This window comes from Plutella xylostella, chromosome 26 (genome assembly GCF_932276165.1).
Source record: "Plutella xylostella chromosome 26, ilPluXylo3.1, whole genome shotgun sequence".
Classification (NCBI taxonomy): domain Eukaryota; kingdom Metazoa; phylum Arthropoda; class Insecta; order Lepidoptera; family Plutellidae; genus Plutella; species Plutella xylostella.
Genome location: NC_064006.1, coordinates 2132237 through 2153975, shown reverse-complemented (window position 1 = coordinate 2153975; position 21739 = coordinate 2132237). Strand labels below are relative to the sequence as shown.

Sequence of the window (21739 nt, the reverse complement as noted above, 5' to 3'; positions counted from 1 at the left end):
GTGTTTTGCAAACGGGAGCACTATTACATATAATATATAACACAGGCTGCAGGCAGTTTTATAGACTTTTGTTGTTATGTTCCGTTGAACTTTGCCATTGTTTTGGCAAAGGAAAGAGATGCCCGTCACGGACATTTCCCACGAAACTGACATACAATGGGGTGAAAATTCGTTTGCTATAATTTGCAAGATATTATTATCTTGGGAGAGATTGAACGCGTTTATATGAGGCTTAGATTGTTATATAATGTTACGTAGAATGAAAATTGCAAATTAATGTTGCGTCACGGATGTAAATGGGACTAGGCAATTGAAAGTATCCTATTGTTTATTTATATTTTATTCTGATGGTGCGGTAGAAATGCTACTTCCTCATAGTTTGTGATGCCGTATTAGTGCACTGCACTGGACAAAGTCCTGTCCATTCTTACTTAAGTCTACATCTCACAGTCATAGCCCCCATCCTGCCAAAGAGTGGTTATCCAATCCATGATATCCTTAATCATTGAGTTATATTTTTTCTAGCCTGTCCCAATGCATGCATCCAACGTAAATAACTTACTTACAACATTAAATTAATATACACTCGCAAGCAAAAAAAAAACCAGTGACATAGCACTCATTATCTTCAAAACGGAAAAGGCTAGCTTGATGAAGCCGTCTGCAATATTGAATTACATTTAACAGAGCATATTAGCAACTAAAACGTAATTATATTAGTACAAAGTTTAAATGAAATGTTGAAAAAATGGGTTTTTTGGCACTTTAGACTTATTAAAGAATTTTGTCATTGCTGGTGAGTGTATAATATTTAAGAAAACGCCTTTGCAACTGCCTACCAGTGATTATGAAATACCGGGACGAAATAAAAAACGAATTCTTACTGGAATTAGTTACTGAGGAATAGAATAATTGTAGGGCAATTTTAATTTCACAGGAAAAGGTTGTAATAATATAAAATGAGGTCATTTTATATTCCCAAATACACCTGATATTTTTAAAGCGCCGGTAATAACATAATATACTGGTATGTAAATTTGAGCTTTTGTCATCTTAAATTCCAGGAACATAAGAGTGATTTTTGTATGCAAAAACATTGACAATATGTCGTTGTTGTGTTTCGGTTGTAAGAAGTGAAAGTATATTTCCCATGCGTCCGGTTCAAGTAAAAGTTTTGTATCGTCTGACGTAATATCTTCAACAATTTACACTGATATAAGAGGGTCATTGTTTCCATATAAGGTCTCGTTTGTTTATGCAGTTTTCTATTAATTTAGGTCATGTTGTTGCTTCATCCACTTATTGTATTATCATTACTGTGAAATCCATATTCCATTATTTAGGCTTGCACCAAAACCCGAGATTCTATTTTTAAACAAATAAGTATCTAAGTATGCCTATACAGGGTGTTGCAAAATTGGTATACTAAGCCGAAACCTACATGTGCAGCATGTTATATCTAAGCCCGAAACTGAAATCAGAATTTGGAAATACGCGAAAAAGAATTATTTTTTTTCATAGTAAAAGTCACGTGACCAACAAAGTTTCTATGGAAAATGAAAATTTTTTTTCGCGAATTTTCAAATTCTGATTTCAGTTTCGGGGTTAGATATAACATGCTGCACATGTAGGTTTCGGCTTAGTATACCCTTTTTGCAACACCCTGTATACATAGTTCAGTTTGTAAAATTTTACTTTTACAGGAGTTACTTAACATTACCCTGAGTTTCTATTTCCGTAATTGTAACTGAGATGATAATTTAAAGACATCAGAACCAGCAGAAAGTAATTATAATTATCAGGTAAGTATTCTCTTGCACACCTGCACACTTTTGACCAACGACGTCGAAATTATACAACCTGTTACTGAGCTTACGGTATAGCTATAAACCATTGCCAGATAATTTCTTATGGCCGGCCCATACAAATACATACTCATCGACATTTAAAACTCTCTACTTCAACGAAATAACTAACTTGCGAGAAGTACCTGAGTACTTGTTTTAAATTAAACAACTTTCGTCGTGATTTTCGATATTTGTATCGTTTTTTAAATTTTATTATTCAATGTCACTATTATTTTAACCTTTTGGTATGAGAAGAGTTTGGTTTCGACAGCATAGTTTTGTATGATAATGATAGGAAGGAAGCTCTTTTTCGTGAGATTTAACAACTAAACTTTTCAACTTTTTTTACCATCATCGTCACCTATCCTGTAAGTTAACTGGTTTAGGTTAAAGCTGCTATCGAAAAATTACGGTCACCAAACCATGTCAAATATTTTGATGGTGGAAATTTCTCAACAGGTTTAGCTACCAAAAAGACAGAGAATATTAAACTAAGGAGATGTTGCCCTTTTTAACAAAAACAACAACTAGAAAGAAAACTATATTTTAATGTCAACATCAGACCTACCGGCCCGCTGGACCGACAACCTTAGACAAGTAGCCGGTAGTGGCTGGAGGAAGGCCAAAGATAGTGTTGTGGCAATCCGTCAAAGAGGCCTATGTTTAGTTATGGATGATTATAGCCTCATGATGATAACAAATGTAGCAGAAAATGTATATGTTATCAACGTTATTTTATTACGAGCTGGACGGAGTGTTAGATTGAAATAAACGTCCCAACAAATAACACCCCACCTTCTACCGTTGAGCTCTTATTTTGAATTAGTTAGGTTAGAATATTTGTGACTTTATTCTTTGATACAATGGTTTTTTGTAAGTTGAGCTTTAAATGATTTGACAGTTAAGAAAATGGAGCATTTGGGTTCCGCTCATCTCGCATAATCTTTATTGACCAAAACTCATTTCGCATAACTCGTATGGTCTAAACTTTTTTGGCCGAACCATCACTTTGCCAAGACTTATGTGGCATAAGGCTCGTTTCGTCTAAAACTCTTTAGGCACAATCTTTAAACACCTAAGTTTCGTTTGCTCAAATTTATGTTCGTCTATACCTATGTATAATCTTGTTTCTCCTAATGTTATCTTAATAAATAATATATTAAGTATGTAGTAAATGTACAAAAATTGTGGTATTTTTCTCCTACATCCCGAAAATCACGATATTGTATGATCAAAAAATCGAAAGTTAAAGACCAATATAATTATTACAAACCCAATGAGATCGAAACCTAAAAATAGGTGCGACGACGAGCAAAGCGAGGAGGAGCGTGTTAGGTGCACATGTTCATCAAAACCAAAGCGGAGCGCAGCGAAGCGGAGCGGAGCGTTTTCCAAACAGCGGAAACAGTACAAGGCACCAGTTTGCGCTATGTAGGGAGACGCTCCGTTAAAGTTAAAGCCAAACGAATATTATTACTTTGTATAAACCTATGCCATAGCATTATTAGGCTATTCAAGATTTGGCAATACCATTATTAGGCTAAACAATGTTATGCGAAATAACTTTTTACTAAACGAGATTTATGCCATACGATTTTCGGCGTAACGAGACTTTGACCAAACGTTACTATGCAATACGAGATTAGGCAAATAAATCTTATGCCAAAAAAGGTAGAACCGGAGCATTTACTCTCCTGTCCCCTGTGCCCTTCCACCTGCACACGGGAAGACTTACTCCAGGCCAAAATGCTATAAAAGTTGCTTCTTTTTGGTCTGGACCAATTAAAAAATTCGCATGTTCACTGACACGAAAGAAGAAGTTAAGAAAATGCGTAAGTTTTGTATGTGACCCATCATCTTGTTTATATATCGTTAATCTAAGTATTTTATTGTCAGTTTATTGTCATTAACTAATGAAGCTGACTGTACTTAGGTTCAGGCGTGTAGGTAAGTTGATACTACTGCGCCCTTACGAGAACCAGACGTTTTCACTTTTGTATTCAACTCGGGTGTTGACCCCGGAACATATACATTTGTGGTATTAAACTAGAAACAGTGGGGTTACCACCACCGAATATAAGTAAATAAACAGCGTCGCTCGGTTGTTAAATGACGAAAATTTTATGGATCTGACAGATGTTTGACAGGCGACCGATTTTCATTCGCCAATGTGTCAGTGGCGGTACGGTGCCAATTAGTATTCAACTTGATCCTTAATTAAGGCTGTCACTAAAGCTGGAAGAAAATCAGAATCTGTCAAATCTAGTGAGGGGGGGTTGAGGTATGCGGGGCGTTCTACGGACAATGACATGAAATTTTAACATAGTACTCGAAAACATAAAAGTGAAGACATGCCACTTTGTTAAAAATATACTAAGTAAGTAATATTGTTTTGTGATACGAAAATTTTTATTTGAAAGTATTTTTAATATTTAATAATTAATTATATATAAAGTCGTACCCGTGCCGATATTTATACAGGTTGTTGCAAAAAGGGTTTAATACTATGCCGAAACCTACGTGTGCAGCATGTTATTGATGTTATTTCTAAGCCAGGAAATGAAATCAGAATGTAAAAAAATCGCGAAAATAATTTAATAGTTAAATAGTTCAGGGTGTTGTATTAAACTCTGCCCCCGTGTGAGGTATAAGAATAGTAAATAAAAAAAGTATAGTTAGCCGAAAGGGCGTTACTCAGGCGTCACTCTGAAAAACTTTTATCCTACTTAATTTTTTATATTCGTGAAAAAAACGCTTCTTCATATAATTTTTTTTTGTCACGTGACCTTTTAGTTAGACGACCTGTTTTTTTTTTGTGTTTCAAAAGCAGAACAGTAGTTTGCAGAACTCTGCATATACAGGGTGTCACAAAAGGTTACGTAGCTGGCAAAGGGATATGGGGAGGTCACCAGAAAAATAATAACATGTAAGTACCCCCGCAAGGGAGTACATTAGTACAAGGCGTGAGTGTGTGTGTGTGTTTTTTTTTTAAGTACTTATGTGTATTTGGGATATGATAGAAATAATATTTTTGTTTCTTAAAAACCAAAAAATTTACACCTTGCTGCGCTCTTTTGCTCACTGTAAGTACACCTACAAATATTGCTGTATTAAAAAAAAAACGGTTTTGTAATAACGATTATAAAAAAAAGGTTATTTTCATGTCAAGGAGTCATTTACCTAATTACGATTTCACTCAACAGCAGGTGAACTGAAAAAATAAGTTCTAGTTCTATCATCACTTTAGATCGCAAACATTGTAACTCCACTTTTCTCGGCGAAAAGTACTCTTTGGTGTCAATAGAAACGTTTTTTGAATTCACATGTTTTCCTCTTTATTCGAAAAAAAAAACTGTATTCCGCATTTTACCATTTGTTTTCCTCTAAACCCCAAACCGTGATTTTTAAACAAGAAAACTTAGTAATTACCCTTTATTCTCATATACAACGTGCGATGTAGGCGAACGTGAACGAAAACTATGCAATAAGCCTTTGTTTTTATTACTACTTTAGTAAATTACAATAACATACTCAACAATGTTAATTTTTTTTTGCAATGTTATGTTGTTAAATTAAGATCTAATATTTTATTAACATGAAATTACTTTCAACTTTTTTTTGCATCTATGCGTCGAATCACAGCATGACGGCTGCTGCAGCTTCCTGCTGTCCTGTCCTCCAACCAATCCCACCAGTACTGCAGGTTGCGTCGAATACGAGCCATTCTCTTCGACTTGACAAGACAGGTGCTCCCGGAAGGATCATAGATCGCACGGAACCCGTACCGTATAGAGGCAACGGACTCCTTTGCAACAGCCCCCCAGATTCGGAAGTAGCCCATGCACTGCATGGCGAGCACAGCTGCAGCAATTTTTTCGTAATGAATCATTGGGATGTCATCCCCGAAGGAGGCTCTCAGCCTACCTCACGACCTGTGTGACATTAGAAAAATGCACTGTGCTAACGCCGTTTGCGAGCTTGATTTGCAGGACCGCGTTGTATGCCAAGTTCCACAGCAGAGGGGTCCAAGACCTACCGCTGTGGAACTCCGCAACTGAACTTCTTCTGTGAAAACAAACCCTCCCTTTTCGCATCCTTAATGTACTTGTTAGACACGTATGACCTCTGTCAATTTTCTGCAGATAAGAAGACAAGTGATGGTATACAAGAGCCGCCCTAAAGGTTCGCCCTCTAGGAGATAGAGTTGAACGCGGTTACTATTTTTAAGCAAACAGCCAGCGCAACAACTCGCCCGTGGTTCTTATCCTGCTCCGACAGTGAACGAACGCAAAGTATTGTACCCACTATTCGAATCCGCATTTCGGATGCCAAACTGACTGTCCGAAAGGTCGAAACCGTACCACCACAGAGGTATGACTCGTTCGAAGAGCTTATCAGGCTCTTACAGCAATCAGATGTGTCGGTACCCTGAAAGATAATCTACAGGCCTGCTTTATTTATTTAGGAGCACTAATGGCCTCCTTTCAGTCATTGAGTCACTGGCACTCAGGCTGCGGTTGAACAGGAAGATAGACTGTCTAAACAAATCATTTTTAGGCTAGTAATAAAAAACTTTAGGTGGGTAGTATGCCAACTAGAACTACAAATAAAACAGTATTTTTGTCTCCTCTAAAATTTGGTCACGAGGAGTTACGATGATTACGATCTAAGGTGACGCTGACGATATTTTATACAAGGTATTGAAAAAAGGGTATAAAGCTTAGCCAAAAGTGGATTTAGGTGCCATTCTGATCCACTTTTCTTCTACAATTTTGAAAATTCACGTAACAAAACCTTTTACATAGAAACTTATTCGATCACGTGACTTTTTACTATAGAGACCGAATTTATTTTTCGAGAATTTCCAAAACTTGGAGAACAAAAGTTGTTCAGAATAACCCCTGAGTCAAACCCTTTCGGCACAGTATACCCTTTTTGCAACATCCTGTATAGGTAATATCAGGTTTATAAAAGACCTGGGCCTGTAGAGTGAGACTCGGCATGGGGAGTCATAATTTATAGATCTTTTAGGTTGCAGTGGCGAATGGGCACTGGTAGCCCTGCCCTTTTCTATAACTATAACTATAGGTAATTTTATGGCAATTTAAAAATGGTATAACATTTATCTATTTGAAAAAATCATTAAAAATATACATTACCTATCACCCTAATTTAAAAAAAAAATTCAGCCCTTACTTTAAACTTATAACACCCCTCTATTTCCTTCAGGGGTTAAAAAACCTGTGTATTTAATATTTTCTTATGACTTTTTTTTTAAATACTAGGCTCTTACATAGTTGTACATAATATTATGCGGTATTTTATTCCACTTGTAACGCATAAAATTCATAGCTACAGTAAACATTTCATTTTTTTCATGGCGAGATACAGTCGCACTTAACCGCTTTTTTGCAAAGCTTGTTAAATAGATTTAAAAAATTATGTAAATTTTAGATCTTCAATTTTTAAAAATACTTACTTATTTTTAACAACCTGTAGTGGTACAGACTACCACATCTTAAAATATATATATTTTTAATTAACTACGGTTTTTGGTTTCAAATAAAACAAATTATGAACTTACTTTTCAACACCCTGTATATTGTGTAGCTTACCTACCATACACAACCGTTAAAATAAAATAAATTACCCCTCAGAATATAAACAGGCTCGCGCTTTGGCATACTGCATTGACCGTATAGTTCTTATTCGGAGAATCTAATAAGTGTCATTATGTGCAATGTTTACCTTTATCTATGCATCTGTAACTCTATAGTAAAAAATGTAAACAAATCGAAAAGGCGAAATGTTTTCTAAGAATTTTCGGCTTTTCTGCATCTAAAATGATTAGAAAATTAACTTTCCATAGCAAATGCATATGTATTATAATACTTGTAGTCATAATTTGTTGATTTAATCAGTTTTTGTGAAATATTTGATAAAAAATAAAATGGCGTGGGTATCGCTCCTAACAGGCCGCCACCAGGGCGACGACTGAAGAAATCTGAAATCTGTCACGGTGTCATCATTTTTAAACCGGAATTTATTAGTTTTTTGCAAAAAAAGTTGACTTCTGGTCCATTAAATCCAACTCTTTAAGGTAACTTTGTTAAGAATTTAATTACCTACACATACATATAAGATTCCATGAAAATGGGCCCTCTGATTTCGAGGGTTTTTTCATAATAAGTCAAAAAATGGCAAAAGACATGGTGTGTTTGCATTTTTTTTTAACATACTTATTATAATCCTGCACCAATTTATAAGCAACTAACATGTTCAGTATACCCTCTGCTACAATATATATTTTTACCAATGTGATAGAAGCCACCGTTTTTCCAATCTAATCAAGTATATCAAGCCGACTTTAGCATTTTAGCTTTAGGGATCCCCTTAAAGAAAAAAAAATGCATTACTCATTCGGTAGATGGTACAAAGATTTAGATTTATTTATAAATAACAATAATTAATAATTATACTCATTTATTCAAGTAACAAGACTCAAAGATTGATCGTAGACACGGTTTAAGTTAGTAAAATTAGAATAAAAATAACAACAAACAAACAAACTACAGATTAGAACACAAAAATATAAACCTTAATTATTTTCATACATGAGTCATCCCCGCCTTGATGTGTTTCAGATTGATTTTGCCTTGATCAAGATCCAAACTCGGGAACATCAGCACTAAACGCTTTATTTCAAGACTTGACTATAACTTCTAGGAAAAAAACTTACTTCCGTGATAATACGAGTGAAAATAATATGCGGGGACATCTCACACACGGCGATCCGACCCCAAGCTAGGCAGAGCCTGTGATGTGGGTATCGGACACCTGATAAATATATCTCCATATTATACTATAAATAATGATAATTATACAAATTATCACGTTCCTTTCTTCTTCCCAGGGTGCACCACCGTCGCGTCTCCCGAAATCAGTGAAACTATAATTTATGTCCTAGTTAAGAAGGTTCTAGACCTGATGACTAAAAATAAAAACACTAAAGGAATCAAATGTTTCTTCATCACAAATTAGTACAAAGAGAAAATAAACAACGGGCTATCTGTGCAAACATTACGTTCCGAGGAGCGTTTAGGTGGTCGTGGTAATTGAAAGTATAACAAATCATCTTATTGTTATGCCTGTTTTTAAAAGGATACTTTTTTCTTTATTATTATTACCTACGGTGAATATTTATATTCGCCAACGTAAAGATTATTATTTCTGAAAATAAACCCTGGACAGATCTGGAAAATATCTAACAATGTGTGTGTAAGCTTGTGATTAGCAATGGGAGTTTTAGATGTGTCTACTCTATTTCATACAGACAGACACTAACTTATCAGACTTGGATTCAATGACTCGCTAAGAAGAAGATGTGTAAACTGATTGTATACCTATATTAAGCATATATATTATATTGTTTACCTTTTGTGCCAAGTAAAAATGCACTTGTAAAGCTTCTTGTCGCAGCAACCTGCCATTCAAGTAAACTTGAAAGACGTAAACGCTCCTCCAGTCAGAGCAAGCGGAACTACTAACGAGTCCCATCCGTTATGTCCACTATTATTAAAGTAATTACTATGAGTTGTACTTAGCAAGATTAATTGCTTTTGACATAATATTTTCTCGCATTCGCCGCGTAAAATTAGTCCGGATGGTGACTTTCTTACGTCTCTATCTTATTAGGTCTTTGATTGATGTCTTTATCTATTTTCTCTTGGAAGCCTAAGCTTTACACACTATTATAGACTATTAAAGGTACAAATTGCAGGTGTTTGGAAGATGTATCAGGGACAGCTGGGTCGAGATACTATGAAAGTACCTAAATGAGTACGAGTATTATTATAGCTAGTTAAAACAGAGTAGGTGGTATGAATTTCGAAAGAATTTATAACTTCAATTCATAGTTGATCCCCGAGGACTTCGCCTTAAAGATGTTTCCATGGCTTTTCTGTCTGTTGTTAAAAAGTTATTTGTACCGTTACATAAATATGAAGAAACAATGTAGCGAAACCTCATTCGGTCAAAAAAAAAAGATTAATTAATAATATTAAAATAAATTTAAAACTATGATCATTGAAGTCAATAAACAGCAAAGATGTTTGGAATAAGATAAACAAAAAAATAAGTTAAAATGTGTACATACATAGGTATTACTTTGGAGAGAAATTTGTTAATGAGTCCAGTCTTCCAAATGAAGGCACAATTTCTAGTAATAGTAAAGTCTAGATATCTAGTCAGACCGCTGACAAATCTACAGATTTATATCGCACTGGTCCCGGATTCTGTGTCGAAGTTGGAGAGAAAATTGTGTCATGTAAATGCTAAAGTAGACTCTGAGATATTAGGTCTGTAAGAATACAAATATATATACGTGCATAGGTAAATTCATGACTCTACCGTATGCTGTAATGGTTATTGACCCTGACTGCTATGCCGAAAGTCCCAGGTTCGATCCGCGGCCGGGGTAAATATTTGTTTAAAGACTTATTTTATATTTTATATTTGTACTCGGGTCGGTTCATAAATTTACTTATTTATTTATTTGATACTTTATTGCACAAATATGAAATATAAGTGTACAAAAGGTGGATTTAATGCTAAAATCATTTTCTACCAGCCAACCTACTATATATCTGTGTAGATATATCATCTACTGTCCGATACCCATATTACAGGCTCCGCCAAGTAGTTAATTTCAGTTTCATTAATAATTTAAATCATATGTTTGTATGCAACACCGTTCTTATTAAAATAACAGCACGAATCCCATATTTTTTCGCTCGGCCAGCCTATAAGAGTGTAGCTGTAATATTTTTTTCTATTAAAACGGCTACTATCGAGACGTAAGTGAAATTAGATAAACACGTATTCATAGTCAATATTTCATTGATTGAAAAAGTCTAATGTGTCATTTTGGCCATTATAATTCTTTTAGGTACTTATAAAATTATAAGTATCGGCCATATTTTATGAACTGAGTAGGTACCTATAGACATTCTATCACCATAGTAACCAACTATAGTGTGTAGTGAATACCTATGGGTCAATGTGTTGTCCACTTACGACCACTCTCTCAGCCAAAGCTTGCTAGTGTTGGAGTCCACCAACCCGCACTTGGCCAGCGTGGTGGACTAGGCCTAAACCCTTCCTTCATTGGAAGGAGACCCGTGCCCCAGCAGTGGGGACGTAATGGGTCGTGATGAAGTATTTTTTCTGATTGTTATGTATGGTTTTTATATTTTGTATTTTTTATTGTTGCTGTCTGTCTCTGTCTCAAATAAATGTATCTTTTTCTCAATTTTTAACTTTAGATGAGAACTATGGGTACAGCACGGTGAGCAGTTGTTTTTGCCTCATCTAACTTGTTAATACGCGAGTGCGACTACACTCGGTATCGCGTGAGTCGCGCACGTTTGCACGCAGTCTCAGCTAGACTAACAGACTGTTCTATTTCGATGCCAGAATCTCGGTTTCTGCGCGTGAACGCTATGTGAAGCGTTGAGACGCAGTGTTCTGTAAGAAATTCGTTGTAGGTTGTTCATCATTAATGTTTACCTCAAAACAGTTAGGGTTTTGGACTTAAGCATAGCTTACTTGTTGAGGAAACGTTGTATTTCTTATTTTCAGAGTATATTGTCCGAATCGACTTTATTAAGTGATTATAGGACTTTTTTTTAATAAGTATAGTTTTAAAAAAAACTAAATATAACGGAAATTGGAAACACTCAAAGATAAACTTGATCAATACATAATTTAAACTATTTTAAACAATACCATCATAGGTAAGTATAAAAATAAGTACCTAGTTAAAGACAAAAATAATTGAACAAGACAAGAATAAGCCTAAACACGCGCTCAAGATATATACTTCGTCAAATCCGCTAGCTTTTACACATGTATCTAAGCCTTAACTGCTAAGACGTAAGGCTTACAATAAATCTGAAGATACAAAACCCGATGCCGCTTGATTGATGTTATTCACAAATGATCTATTTGTAAAATCTAGTTTACATATCGTCATCTCAAACTTAGCAAGTGAAACACTCACTTTGCTGGAATGTGTTCAGTGGGGTTATCACCACGGAACATTTGCAATAAATAATTCATATTCCCTACGTACGCAGTGTTGCTCGCTTGTCAAATCTGACGTAGTAGGTAAGTTATGTTACAGATATGTATCTGACTGATGTTTGATAGGCGATTGACGCTGCTTATGGATTTTTAATTGCTTATGACGTGTCGGTGGTGATACGGTAGCAGTTCATGTTACAAAATGTTTAGTATTTACCGCATCTACGCTCAAAAAAAAAATACACGCACTCACGCCTTGTACTAATGTACTCCCTTGCGGGGTAGGCAGAGGTGCATTGCTGCACCCACTTTTCGCCAGAGTGTTATGTTAGTCCCAATGTAATAGGGGGCGGGCCTATTGCCATTTTACGGGCACATCCAAGACCCGAGAACAAATATCTGTGTTTAAACAAATATCTGCCCCAGCCGGGAATCGAACCCGGGACCATCGGCTCAGTAGTCAGGGTCACTAACCACTACGCCATTCGGTCGTCAATGCGAAGAAAATCAGAGTTTAAATCTTCACCATAGAGAAGTACTATTATGTTCCTTGGTTCGAATCGAATGCAAGTGTTGGTGATATCAACCCATTTAACAACGTCGTATGACTATTTATTAAAAATGTGCCTACATATTTACAGGTTCCGCTATTAACAACTTCAAAATTTTGATAACTTTTATCGATTCGGATGGGGATCGTGACTCGCGAGAACAATCTATTCCAAGACAAAATAATTTTTAAACTCACATCTAATGAATATGATACGAAATAACTCTTGAATAAACAAGTCCGGTTAAATGCAATTATAAAACGGAAGTAAATAGTCTGCGAGTAATACTTACGTATGAGTCATACTACACTCACATTCATTCATAGAAAACGGCCGTCCTAGTTACTGTACGGTCTAGCATTACGTATTCAATTTAGATTCGAGACAGCCATTCAAAGGAGATGGATATTTTCCGTAATCTAAAATGTATTGGTTTTCGGACCCGACAAACTTTAAGGGTGGATTCTACGAGTAATTTTATCGAGAAAAAACCCCCATACTTGTATGTGGGGGTCTAAGTAGATTAACTTAGGTTTTCTTCTTCTTCATAGAAAATCATATCTCGAGATTTAAACGCCTTACAGACGTGAAATAAAATTCTTTTATCCGCAAAAAGTCATGTCTATCCAATAAAAATATTCACAACTGCTTAAAAGTAACATAAAAAAAGTTAAAAGCAACTTTACTAATATTGAGATTTGACACCACATACGGGGGGTTTTCTCGATGAAATTACTCGTAGAATCCACCTTTAAAGTTTGTCGGGTCCGAAAAACAACACACTGTAAACAGGGCGTGCAAAAAAGCTACTTTATATTAGGTACGGTTTGTCAACTTGAAATAAATGATTTTTATTACACACATAATAAAATCATGCTCACGCCTGTTTCCCATAGGCGTAGGCAGAGACTATGGACCACCACGTGCCACGATACTGACGCACTTCTTCCGCTTTTCTACATTCATAATTTAAGTCTTTCTTGCTCGTCAGTTTCGGAAACCCTTAATGTGGATTTTCTTAAGTATATCGCCTATTTGGTCGACATACTTTCGCCTTGAACGTCCCCTACCGACACAACCATTCATCAATGCGCAGTAAATTACTTTCGTGAGTCTTCGTTCATTCATCCTTTCGAACTTACCAAACCACCTAAACATGCCCTTTAAATTTTAGTCACTACGTCCCTTATTTCCTACCCACTACGTCCCTATTCCTTTATTTCCTATTACTTTTAATTGATTATTTTTATAATAGAAATGGTATACCTGAAATAAATTGTGACTGAAAAACTGTCAAAACAGTCGTAGATTTTTGTGATGCGACGTCGCAACGCAGTTTTTTGTACAAGCTTCACAAGCCTTACTACGTAAACTTAAGTTACAGAATGCGGCTACTGTCTTAATTAAACACACGATTCTCGAGGGTTACTCTATGGAAAATTTACGAACGAGAGCTGTCGTGCAATCAGCATGTTTAATACGAGATAGAATTGTGGTTCGAAGACGTTGTAAGGACTTTCGTCACCCAAGGTAAGTCATTGCCAGGCTTTGTTATTTGTGCGTCGTATCTGAATTGAAATAGGCGTTGGACCGATAATAATAGGCAGATTTTTTACCCATTTTGTTTCACTAGGTAATCGTTTGAGTCTTACCCCCGATTTGTCACTTAAACAAGGTTTTACAAATACAATCATTCGAGATTCGTGCATTTCAAAGTCTACCTCCACTAAATTTGGGGGTTACACTCTCATTCTTGTTAAAGACCTCGTCATCCCAGTTACTACAAAAGGCGTCCATGTCATCCATGGACAAAGTACGTCATCCATTACTTCTGGGTCTGCCCCTGCACCAATACTCGATATTGGGTATCCGTTCATTTTTTCGATCTTGTAGTCCTATGGAATCCTACAGGTATAGAGGGTCTCCACTATATAACGTCCGCCACTTCCGTCTATCTTCGGGTTGGCGACAGCGCCGTTAAACATCAGATCTCCCCACTCCCAAGTCCGAGTAGCGGCATCATCATCTCTATTAGAGGAGGCTACCCGGCGCAGACGCCGTAGCCTCCAAACTTACGATCGATTTAGACATGTGCCAGGGCGCTTCACGCCACCCCCCACCCACCGCGACGTCCTAAGCTGAGGACACTTCAGGAGGCAAGCCTCCTGAAGTGACCTCATCTTAGTCGCTTTATAACGGGAGAAGGCGCCTTACGACGCCTTCCCCAAACGTTAGGCAAAGTTGCAGAGGTCGCAGGACCGCAACAAATAGGTATCCATTAGAAAAAAAAAAAAAAAAGTCTATCTTCGGCTGTACTTTCGTCATCGCCTCGGAATAAGTCCAGGATTATGATTCTTAGATGATGACTGATAATATTGTTTTGCTGAAAATATAAATTATAAAGGTTTGTATTAGGGAAGTATTAAGTGGTTTATATTAAAAAATTCAAATTATGTTTAATAAGAATAATTAAAAAGTACCTATCAAAGTGGGTTTCAGTCACGAAAAGGAAGAGACTGATGTTGTTCATTATGTCTCGGTTAACAAGCACTGTATTACGCCCAGATTGTCACTAATTCAACCTATAAAAGTATACCTATATACACTGACGGGCAAAGAAACAGTTCTACTTACAAAATGCAGACACCAAATGGGGCCAATTTTTTAAACATTTCATTAAAAATTTGAACAAAATATTTACGTTTTCAAGTTTCTAGTATTCTGATGCACTGTTAAATAAACTTAAATATTGCAGAAGTCATTAAGTTAGTTTTTTCATTGCCCGTCAGTGTATTATGACCACGACTGTAATCCCCGAAGGGGTAATCAGAGCTGTCGCAAGCTAGCCACCTTACAGCTTAATGAACAATTTCAATGAATGAATGAACAATTTGCTCTTTGACAGAGAGACAGAGAGGGACAAACAGTTCCTTAGCTAAAACGTCCTGTAACTTTCCTATGAATAAGGGGGTAAGTTTTGTCATCATGTTGAAAGGGTTAGCCAGTTAGGCAAGTTGTCAGTAGTCGACTGTCCAAGTTATTGGATTATTACAACACTCTTTGAGGTGATTATTAAAGATGATGATGACTAGTTGCTATTGAAGCTTGTTAATTTCCAATAAAATCTAATTTGATGTAGGAAAGATAAGTTTATTTATATGAGAAAAAAATGTGCTGCAAATAATTTAAATGCATTCGTAGTAACGGAGTATAATACAGTACAAGTTTAAATTATACATTATTTATACTATGAAATTATCTCCTAGTTAACGTTATGTCTAGCCCTAAACGTTTAATTCTCTGTCTTAAATGCAAATCAGTAACACTGTAGAGTCACGTTGAAAATAGTTATCACTCATATTAAATTTTATACAGTCTTGTATCAACTACATATATGATTCTACAATGAATTCTAGTTTGTAGAACCTAGAATATAGAAGTTAATGAAAAAAGGCTCTAAAAAATGGAATTAGTATGACGAGGGCGCAACCGTGGTAGTTCTATGAATAACGCTTCCAAACGGAAGTTATGTTTTTGTTATTGGCGCCGCTAGGTGGCCTTACATTTCTCCTTAAAATGGTTTTCCACCGGCGAGGCAATACGAGGCTAGACGAAAATTGAATTCGCATGGGTCGTTCTTACAGATGCGCTAGGAAATAATAAGTTTTTTATAAACATTTTTTTTATTCAATCCTCATTTCGCCTTGACTTGCCTCGCCATATATATACAATACCTTTTATCTTATGCTTCCTTATGGCTAACTAAAATAAGGAATCTCATCGCATAGCCACTTGTCTTCACACCTGTCCCGATGCGCCGAGCATCCCTCACCCATAGTTGCAGTGTCCACTCTACCGTGACACAAAGCGCATATAAACGGTTAACTGATCTAGTTTTGTACACAGTGTCTATAACAGTCGTAAGGCAAAGACACCCAAAATGGTGCCACATTATATCCTCGTTTTGACCTTAGCCGCGGCCGTAGCAGCCAGGACTGCCACCACCAATCAGAACACAGTTGACGAGCCCAGGAGTTCAGATGACTCCGTTTTAGGAGACCTGAAAATCGCGTATGAGACGTACAAAGAATGCACGGGCAGCGAACTTGGACAGTGCCTGAAGGTCAAACTGGCTAAAGCGTTGACGAGGATATCGAAGAGCGATGAGTTGTCGCTGATTGGTGGAGTCACCATCACTAAGGACAAAGATGCGAAGGTTGAGGCTGACGTCGAGGAATCTGTCCCCAGGAGTCTGGACGAGAGCTCTCTGGACAGCCTTATCATGGACAAGATCGTTGGATTCATGCAGTCGCATACTGTCCAGGTATGTTTTTTGAGTGTCTTTGGTTTTTGTTGCAGCTTCTTATCTATCTTTCTTTAGTCGAGTTTGGTGTTATAGGTTCCTTTATTGCTTTGTCATATTTTATAATTATCATTATCACATAATTATCATTATATAACGTTTATTTAAAACTAAGCATAGTACACGTAGTAATTACTAGCGACCCTCTCTAGCTTCACACAGATTCAATACTTGTCACATTATCTACCTCTTTATGACTTGATCTACCACATCAAAAGCCGAGGATTCAAATTGCAAAACGAACAAACTTTTAATTAACTGGAAATGATTATGCGATAGATGATACTAACAAGCAAATAGCGTGAGGATGGTAAGCTAGTAAAACTAATTGTATAGTGTGCTTAAATGTTACTTTTATATCCTGTATGTATCGTGTATCAGTAGGTAAGTGATCAAATCATATCATTAAAACTACCTTTACAACAATTAATAGCGCTATCGCTGATCAGAATCAAATGGCACGCAAACATGAAATTTGGTAGCTTTGAAGAATACAACACGAGGAAGTTAAAATGTATCGTAAAACTTTGTTGAACTATTAACAATATTCGTTACGGTCTTGTTTTTAGAGACCACAGAGTAACATAAGATACCATAGATAAGAATAACGGATCAGAGGATAGGGCTGATGACGATTATGTCTTAAAATCGATCTGGACCGACATTCTTAGACAGGCAACCAATACCTGCTTGATGAGGAAAAACGAGGACAGAGCAGTTTGACGTTTCCAGGAGGCCTATGTCCAACAGTGAACAAGGCCTAGAACACAAATGCAAGGAAACTGCAACTACTAGTTACTTTTGAGTTGCATTCAAGTTTCTGCCATAAATTCCGTTGAGAGACCAAACATGACGCGACAAGACGGAAACACCTTGCTTGAAACTGTTGTGTGTGATCTCTCAACGGAATCTATGGCAGAAACTTAAATGCAACTCAAAAGTAACTAAAAAGTTAAATGAAAAAGTTCCACTGACATATGGAATGTCAATGGCAGATGGAACTTTTTCATTGCTCGTGAGTGTAGTTTCAGTTGCGTTCCACCGTGTGCTCTGGGCTTTCTTGGCTTATAATGATATCTTACCTATATTAATGTAAATTTTCCTTGCACTTCCGGTTCCCATGGTAAAAAGGTAATGTCATTAGGTCTTACTATTGCTATTAAAAAACTGTGGATTAATTGTCAAAATATACCTACACAACCTTATAGGAACCAACAACCATGTCACAAAAATTCGCTGTATCAGACTAAGTCGTAGGAATCATTTTTCAAGTTTTCGAGATTCAAAGTTCAAAGCTTCAAGTATCAAAGCTCTCTTGGACCTCTGACCTTACCAAGAAATTACTATAAAATATTTAAGTTATAATAATGAATATTCTTTCTTCCCCTTTTTCATAATTATGATTTAGTACAATACAACCGCTAATAACGGCAATGCAAAGTTGAATTCCATATCAAATGAAGTCTTGTGTATCACGTAATTATGCTACTCGTATTATACGGTTTTTTACTTTTTACGCCTCTTGGCTGTCAAAAGACAAAAGTTAATAGCTTTGCAGTGTTACACAGTGTTGTACAAATCACTATGTTCTTTTCTATTCATTAAAGGAGGATTAACGTAAATGCGAAAGACTCGTAATTACCGAATATTAATTTAAGTTCCATACTGTTAATCAAATATTTAAACTCCTTATTTTCTTCCATGCAAACCTAGCACCTAGCTCTAACACTTTATTAATGATCCATAGTGCCCGTTGCATCCACAGTTACAACCCACACAACAGTTACACTCAAAAAAGTGCATACAACAGAAAAAAAAACGCGAATCATATACACCTGCCCATGAAATGCATCGAAATCGGTAGAAAAAAACTGCATATCGCGAACAAACGCACCGTAACGGACTTTCTCAATGCATCTCTCGACAATTATATGCAATTAATGCATCTTCACTTTTTTTACTTTTCACAGTCTATTAAGCAGTTTTCTTATGGCAACCTAGTTGACCGTTCGTGTGCTGTCTTTTATGTTAATAGCGTTGTTTGATTTGCGATGTGTTGTGTTTTTGTTTCGTGTGGATTTTTCTTAATTGCCTCTAATTATTTATTTAAATCATCATAAATGTATGAATATTAACACTTACATTTTCTGAGACTTGTTTATGATAATTAAGACTGCGGGGTTATTAAATTAATCTGTTTATTTTATTTTTATCTATCTTCAATCATAGTTATCATACATTATTATAAAATAATTTTGTATATTTTCCTATTGCTGGGGAAAGTCCTTCTCTTTACTATTCCTCGCCTTTGTGTAATACTGATACGTAATATTGTATGTGTGTTTGAATGTAATGAACCAACTCAAAAATATTTGATCTTTTTAAACATATTAAACATTCAGAGACAAATTTAATATTCTGAGTGCAATCGATATCGGCTTTCGGCCCTAGATCAATACTCTCTTAAATTGAACTGCACCATCCACCAGAACCTTCCACACACCTGTGTTCTCCTATACTCTTTCTGGGGAAAAGAGATCCTACTATCAATGTGACGGTGTAATACGTATGAGGAACAGATCAGAGTGTGTTGTTATTTGAGTTTTTTTTTTATGCAGCCTGTGTAGTGTCCCACTGCTGGGCAAAGGCCTCCTTATGAACTGACCACCGTTCCCGATCATGTGCTTCTTTCAATTTTATTAAGTAAATATATTTTTTTTTTTTCTGATTTATCTTTTTAAATACGCCGTCTGTCCCTCCCCCAGATCAAGTTCCCGACCAGCGCCGACTTGACCGAAGAAGGCCGAAGCAGGAGGAAGAAGCTTGCCCCCCTCCTTGCCATCCCTCTGCTGATCGGAGGAATGTTGGTGCCTCTGGCCTTCGGCGCCCTGGCTCTGCTGGCCGGCAAGGCCCTGATCGTGTCCAAGCTGGCTCTGGTGCTGGCTGGTATCATCGGGCTGAAGAAGCTGTTGTCCCCGTCTGGTGGCGGTCATGAAGCCCACGAGGTCGTGGTCTCGGCTGGACACGGCGGCGCTGGATGGAGCAGGTAAGGGTTTGAGGTTAGATTGAGACATGTTGCAGCTCTGGTGGTAAAATGGCATAAGTGACAATTTAGATTTTTTTAATTTATAAAAAAATATTTAAAAAAAATTCTTTTAATACATTTATGTCTTTGTTCTATCAGAGGTGTGATGTGTGGAATTGAGATTATACGAGTATTGTAGTTTATAGTAATGTCAGTTGGGATGGGGGACGTCTCTGCACAGAGTGGATGATTGTTGGCTAATGATGATGTTATGAATTGATTTAACCTAAATGTATGTAGTTATGGTTTTTAATTAGTTATTGCTTTTTCATATTTTGTAGTCTTTAGTTTCGTTTTAGTATACTATGTATGTATATCATATTATATGTTTTTCAGTTCATAAAAAACGGGAGGTGGGAGTTAATCAATTATCTGTGTAAGTTGAAATTAAATCGGACTATTAATTTTAAAACTAAATATATTTATAACAAATTGAGGCTCATAATATAATATAATAATTTAATCGTCATTTTCTGTATGGCAACACGCGTATTTACTTTAGATTTTTGCATGAACTCGTTTTATGTGAGTGTGTGTTTTGCATGAACGAATATTTTTCATTTAGGTATTTGAGCTTAGGAACAATAATAATACAGACTAATAACGTCCCCTCCCAAAGAATACGTAAATAACACTATTCTTGTTTTCTTTCCATAATAACATTATAATATTAAAATGTAACCATTAAAAATTATTTTGATTAAGGTATACAGGTTATTAAAATAAATTTATTTCTGTTTTCCAGGTCGCTCGAGAAGGCTCAAGACTTAGCGTACAGTGCTTACACCCAATAGCCAATTTAACCCACCAGATAACATAATAATACGCAATAAGGACCAAAGGTTATAGAATCTTCTGACTACATAACAGTACCTAAGACTTGGTATTAATGAATTAATTTATTTATTTAGTTAATATTACGAGGGAGGTGTGAACAGATTGGCGAGGAGAGGGACAGAGGATTGTAACGGACCAATGAGAGAAAGAGAGAAATGGTTGGAAGGGTGAAGTAGTTCAAGTCAACAGAGCAGCGAATGTAAAAAGTAACAAATGGGATGGTGAAGACAAAGTTGGTTAATTTATAGACGTACCGGAATACTCAATTTGAAAATGGCAAGTTTAACGGTTTTGTGCATATTGGAACTCTTTTCTTCGTTGATTATGGTTGTCCAACAGTTATGATTATTTTGTAGTTATTTTATTTATTTTCGGTGTGTATTTTGTTTTGGGAGCCTTTGGATTCGCTTTAATTTATTTATTTGTATGTTTGTTGTGAGGAGTTTAGAGTGCCTGTATCGTAAATGTTTTTTTTATATATAATTGCATGTATGTATTTTTATGGTCATTATAACATTTTTGTTATTAATGACACTTTATCAGTTTTTTTTTGTTTCTGTATATATGTTTTAATAATTATGTATTTTATGGATTATCATAATATTTATAATTTTATGTGTATGTTAATATTTATGTATTATATCATACAATATTGAAATTATATGTGTGAAAGATTGAATCAAAAGGCTGATTATATAAAGTATATGTGTAATATTTTCGTGTACATATGTAAATAAATATTGCATTTATTTAGTTTATCAAATAGGACGATCCAGAGATGAAGCCAAATATTTAATTAATTAGGTATATGTACCTACTTATTTTAGTTTATCTATATCCTTATATTTATTAATGGTGCTCATTCAATGCAATGTAAATACGAATTAATTTATATTTTCATTTATTGTTATGGTGTTTCAAGTCAGTCATATTTAATAACTTATTTTATAATCAAAATGATGTCAATAAAACT

General features: G+C 35.9%; 1 protein-coding gene across 1 annotated transcript; it reads left to right on the top strand.

The window, feature by feature from the left end:
- The first annotated feature begins 16394 nt into the window (after positions 1 to 16394).
- LOC105391587 lies at positions 16395 to 21246 on the top strand. The gene is made up of 3 exons (XM_011563087.3): positions 16395 to 16805; positions 19610 to 19890; positions 20675 to 21246. The coding sequence occupies exons 1-3, from the start codon at positions 16422 to 16424 to the stop codon at positions 20721 to 20723; spliced, it is 714 nt and encodes a 237-aa protein (XP_011561389.1). The 5' UTR covers positions 16395 to 16421; the 3' UTR covers positions 20724 to 21246.
- Positions 21247 to 21739: the final 493 nt, after the last annotated feature.